At 35.1% G+C, this 6,156-nt stretch overlaps 1 protein-coding gene across 1 annotated transcript in view; it reads right to left on the bottom strand.

Moving 5' to 3' along the window:
- Positions 1 to 6,156, bottom strand: part of LOC130216459 (E3 ubiquitin-protein ligase RNF123) — a 215,279-nt gene that overhangs the window by 27,078 nt on the left and 182,045 nt on the right. Inside the window, exon 37 of the mRNA XM_056448353.1 lies at positions 2,088 to 2,182. Within this exon, the coding sequence (XP_056304328.1) occupies positions 2,088 to 2,182 (95 nt within the window). The remainder of the gene's footprint in view (positions 1 to 2,087; positions 2,183 to 6,156) is intronic.

The raw sequence follows: 6,156 nt of genomic DNA, 5'->3' as shown, positions 1-6,156 counted from the left end.
TGCTAAATATTAATTACATTCAACATGTTTAGTTTGTTGTTGCTGTATGACGAGTTTCAGACGACATAAAAATATATATAAATTCAACAAACAAACCTAAAAATGCAAAGCACAACAAAAGTAAAATCAAACAAATGAAAGCAAAGTCAAAGCATTTTAATAAACTAATATAAATAAATAAATATTAAATATAATAATAAAATATAATTTAAATATTAAATATAACTATAAATAGTTAAATATTAAATAAAAGTATAAATAATATAAATAAATAATTTAATTTAATTTAATTTAATTTAATTTAATTTAATTTAATTTAATTTAATTTAATTTAATTTAATTTAATTTAATTTAATTTAATTTAATTTACAAAATGAAAAATCCTTGGCTATCTGTCCAGCAAAATAAATAAGTATCTTCATTCAGAACAACAGAATTATCCATCTTACCAGCTGCCCACATTTACTAAAACATCCCATTTTAACAAGGTTATCAAACGGTTATACGGTCATTATAAAAACTAAACATGCTTAATTCTGGTGCTGTTGTGATGCAGCAGACGGCACAGCTGGATTTATAGCAGAGCAGGATTATCTCTTCAAATCAAATTGGCTGCTCTGTGTCTGCTGAGGTCTACTTGTGGGACATGGCGAAAGACGATCACATTTCTCTGCAGAGGAGAAAGAGCTGGACTTTCTGCTGTCTAATGCTGTGGTGGAGCGAGGGGTTTTGTTCAGAGTACCGGCTGTGGAAAGACCTGAATGGGGCTTGCATTACATTAACGTCACACCGCAGAAACCTCAGGGAACTTTGAGAATCCACTTCAGAAAAATCACTAACAGGCTTTTATTGCCACCCTCCGTCATGCTGTTAAAGGCTGCAGCAGATTTATTGCTGAAGGACCGTAAAGTTGTACATTACTGTAAGATGCGATGGTGAAAGTCAAGTTGGAAATTCAATGGTTATGAGGCACTGTTTTACTACAATCCATGATTTTTGTTGCTTGTTCAATCTACTTAATTAAGCTTTCTTTTTGGACCCTTTTGTTTTATGTTCAATCCACTTACATTTGTAAAAATGTCTATGTGAACTTAATCAATTTGTGTTGAGACAACATGAAAAAAATTGTGGAACCCTGTATTTTTACAGTGTAGTGCGTTTCCTTTTAAAACATATAGGGCAATTTAAACAAAATGAAACAATTGAAACGAAACAAAACAAATCAAATCAAAAGAAATCAAATCAAAATGCATCGAATCGAAAGAAACAAAACAAAACAAAGCGAAATTAAGCGAAATGAAACAAAAACGAAAAGTATCAAATCGAAAGCAAACGAACTGAAAAAACTAAATGAAACGAATCGAAACTAATTAAATTAAATCGAAATGAAATGAAACAAATCGAGACAATCAAAATGAAACAAAACAAAACGAATCAAAATGAAACAAAACAAATCGAATCGAAATGAAACAAAACAAATCGAAATGAATCAAAATGAATTAAAACTGACTGAATCGAAATAACTCGAAGGAAGCAAAACAAAAATAATCGAAATGAATCAAATGAAAACAAATCGAAACAAAACGAAACAAACCGAATCAAAATAAAATGAAACGAAGCGAAACTAAACGGGTTGAAACAAAACAAAAACACAGAGAATCAAATGTTTAAGCAATTTAAAAGCATAGCATAAAACAAGGGGAAATAACATAAGAGCAAAGTACATTCAACCAAAAATGTTAATGCCCCATCCCCCACCCCCACCCCCCAAACACACACACACACACACACACACACTAACACACAAACTAAAAAACGAAGAAAAACCAAACCAACAAAAGACAAAAAAAACTATGCAAACACAAACTGATAAAAAAACGAAAACTGAAAGCAAAATAAAACAGCAACAACAGCAACAAAAAAAGCAACGCTAACTAACAACGGATGCTAAAATAAAGGTTGTAAATTTTGATTTCACGTGGGCTTGTGATTGATGCTGCAGTGTGAACAGCCTCTGTGTTTTGGGATTTCACTCTGCTCATGGTAAACGGCTGTGAGGAGACTCTGGTTGTGTTTGTTGGACTCACCGCTGTACTGGCTGCCGCCTGTTTGGACTCCTCCGTCAGGAAAGTTAGCATCTGTTCAACCTTCTGCTCCTCCTCCGTGCTGATGTAGTCTGTATCTGCACAGAACAAAGACAGATTGAACATTTGAGGCAAGTCTGAACTGCAGGCATATTCACAAATCATTTCATTCTGTTAGACCTGTAATTGACATTGAATAATCATTTTGATCAGTTGAATCCTTCCTGCATTTATTTATTGCTGTTTTCTTTTTTTTTTTGGGGGGGGGGGGGGGGGGGGGGGGGGGGGGGGGTTTGTTGTTGTTGCTTTACCTTGTTTATAATTGTATTTTAATTTATTCATTTAATGGCAAAACTATTTATCAAATAAAGCTTTTCCATCTCATTTAGAAAACTAAAACTAATAAACTCATTATTATTTCCAAACGTTACCAAACACCACTGTTAATGGCTAACGTTTTTAAAGCTAACATGCTGCTTTCTCTTGATTTTAGCATGAACGTGTCTTTAGCATATGCACCACTCTGAATTTGCTTTGTATTTGCTCTAAACTGAATTAGCAAGTTGCTAACATTTATTAGCACAATTGCTAACTGCTAATTGCTAACGTTTTAAAGTTTTAACATGCTGCTTGCCTGACTTCAGCATGTACATGTCTCTTTAGCATGTTTACCACTTTGATTTTTATTCCAGAGTGAATTAGCAAATTGCTAACATTTCTTAGCACATGGCTAACTCTCCACTATCGCCAATGTTTTACAGTTTTAACATACTGCTTGCATGATTTTACCATGAACATGTCTTTAGCATGTTTACAACTTTAAATTTTCTCTGTTTTTTATTCTAGAGTGAATTAGCAAGTTGCTAACAATTATTAGCACAACGGATAACTGCTAATTGCTAACGTTTTAAAGTTTAAACATGCTGCTTGCCTGATTTCAGCATGAACATGTCTCTTTAGCATGTTTACCACTTTGATTTTGCCTTTTTTATTCCAGAGTGAATTAGCAAATTGCTAACACTTCTTAGCACATGGCTAACTCTCCACTATCGCCAATGTTTTACAGTTCTAACATGCTGCTTGCATGATTTTACCATGAACATGCCTTTAGCATGTTTACAACTTTAAATTTTCTTAGTTTTTTTATTCTAGAGTGAATTAGCAAGTTGCTAACATTTTTTAGCACAACTGATAACTGCTAATTGCTAATGGTTTTAAAGTTTTAACATGCTGTTTGCCTGACTTTAGCATGAACATGTTTTTAGCATGTTTATCACTTTAAATTTGCATCGTTTTTATTTAGAGTGAACTTGCAAGTTGCTAGCATGTCCTAGCACATGGCTAACCCTTCACTATTGCTAATGGTTTAAAGTTTTAACATCCTGCTTACCATGCCATAGGCTAGTTATTAGGTTTTGCTAGTAACAAGACATGAGACAGACAGATTCAGCACCATTAAATACAATGTAAAAAAGTATTAACCTAAAAAATAAATGAATAAAATCAGATTAGCCTGAAGGACATTTGGTGTTTGTTGGTAAAAAACTCACTCACTTTAACAGCATCGATGCTAACTAGCCAGCTAACGTCCCTGTACTGAACTAGAATGTAAAATCAGGTCTTAATGTACTCATCGGCGCTTCATACAAACAGAATAAGCGATAATAAGAATGATGTACTTCACTCATACATATGCAAATACCAGGAAAGCACTGCAATAAGAGCTGCCACTTAAACTCTCATTCATCAACCCTGACTGGCTCCATCAAATAAAAGATCAGTGCCAAACAACAGACATAACGTCATGTTTCCATCCTGCACTCCTCAGGTTTAATTGCTGCAGGGGGGTTATTCTCATTAAAGACCCTCCTCGTCATTTGCTCAGGCTCATCTTCAATGTGTTTTGGATCAGCTTGATCATTTTAAGACACCGAAGGTCCAGAAGGCTGGCTTTTCCTTCAGCTTTTACTCTCCCCACAGTAATTTCATGCTCATCTAGTCTGAAAGTGCCCTGACATTGCCAATCACCGCTGCTCCGGCCAGTGTTTCGGACTGATGAACAGCAGTGACAGTGATTGCGAGCGGAAGACGAAGTGGAAAACCAGTACGTTATGATTGGGATGCCACGAATCTGACATTAAACTGTCACAGCGGGTGAAAACAAGGTGTCAAAAGTTTGCAAAGACTCGTCTGGTAGACACTGGAACTGCAGGCTCTGAGGGTTAACAAACAAACAAACTAAAGAAACATGTTTTCTATTGACAGCCAGTCAAAACTTGCAATGTATTGTCCATATTTAATTATACAGGGTGCCCACTGTAAGCCAAATATAAAGTTTCCTGACTGAAAGTTTAATTTCCATGACATCTAATGTATTGTGCTTGTATAAGAATAATTTCAGCATGAACATGTCTCTTTAGCATGTTTACCACTTTGATTTTGCTTTGTTTTTTATTCCTGAGTGAATTAGCAAATTGCTAACATTACTTAGCACATGGCTAACTCTCCACTATCGCCAATGTTTTACAGTTTTAACATGCTGCTTGCATGATTTTACCATGAACATGTCTTTAGCATGTTTACAACTTAAAATTTTCTTAGTTTTTTTATTCTAGAGCAAATTAACAAGTTGCTAACAATTATTAGCACAATTGATAACTGCTAATTGCTAACGGTTTTAAAGTTTTAACATGCTGTTTGCCTGACTTTAGCATGAACATGTTTTTAACATGTTTACCACTTTGAATTTGCTTCGTTTTTATTTAGAGGGAATTAGCAAGTTGCTAGCATTTCTTAGCACATGGCTAACCCCTTCACTATTGCTAATGGTTTAAAGTTTTAACATCCTGCTTGCCTGATTTTAGCGTAAACATGTTTTTAGCATGTTTGCCACATTGGATTTGCTCTGTTTTTGTTCTAGACTGAATTAGCAAGCTAACATTTCGTAGCACATGGCTAACCCTTCTCTATTGTTACGTTTTTAAAGTTTTAACATGCTGCTTACCTAGCTGTTAGCACAAACATGTCTTTAGCATGTTCCCCACATTGAATTTGTTATGTTTTTATTCAACAGTAATTGAAAAAAATACTAACATTTCTTAGCACATGGCTAACTCTTCACTTTTGCTGATGTTTGTAAAGTTTTACGGTGCCTTTCAAGATTTTTGCATGAACATGTTTTTAGCATGATTAACACTTTGAATTTGATGTTTTTATTCTACATTAAATTGGCAAGTTGCTAACCTTTCTTAGCACATGGCTAACTTTTGCCTATTGCTAATGTTTTCAAAGTTTTAACATCCTGCTTTTTCTTGAATTTAGCCCGAACATGTCTTTAGCATGTTCACCACATTAAATTTGCTATGTTTTTTTTTCTAGAATGAAATAGCAAGTTGCTAACTTTTATTAGCACATGGCTAACCCTCAACTGTTGCTAATGTTTTACAGTTTTAATATGCTGCTTGTGTGATTTTAGCATGAACATGTCTTTAGCAATTTTCACTACTTTGGATTAGCTTTGGGTTGTTTCCAGAGTGAATTAGCAGGTTGCTAATATTTCTCAGCACATTGTTAACCCTCCACTATTGCTAATGTTTCATTCATTCATTCATTCAATTATTCATTTTTCTTTTCATCTTAGTCACTTTATTAATTAGGGCTCACCACAGCAGAATGAACCGCCAACTTATCCAGCATAAGTTTGCCCTTCCAGCTGCAACCCACCACTGGGAAACACCCAAACACTCTCATTCACACACATACACTACAGCCAATTTAGCCAACCCAATTCCCCTATAGCGCATGTGTTTGGACTGTGGGGGAAACTGAAGCACCCAGAGGAAACCCACGCCAACACGGGGAGAACATGCAAACTCCACACAGAAATGCCAACTGGCCCAGCCGGGACTTCAATCAGCGAACTTCTTGCTGTGAGGCGACAGTGCTAACTACTGAGCCACCATGTCCCCCTTTTTATTTGTATTTCTAATGAATTCATATGAACAGAGATTGTGTTGTAAAGTTTGTCAACTGTCCTCGAAACGTCTTATTTTTTCAGAACATTGTTGTGATG

This window comes from Danio aesculapii, chromosome 22, assembly GCF_903798145.1.
Source record: "Danio aesculapii chromosome 22, fDanAes4.1, whole genome shotgun sequence".
Classification (NCBI taxonomy): Eukaryota; Metazoa; Chordata; class Actinopteri; order Cypriniformes; family Danionidae; genus Danio; species Danio aesculapii.
The sequence above is the reverse complement of the archived record's forward strand: the minus strand, read 5'-3'. Positions and strand labels throughout refer to the sequence as shown.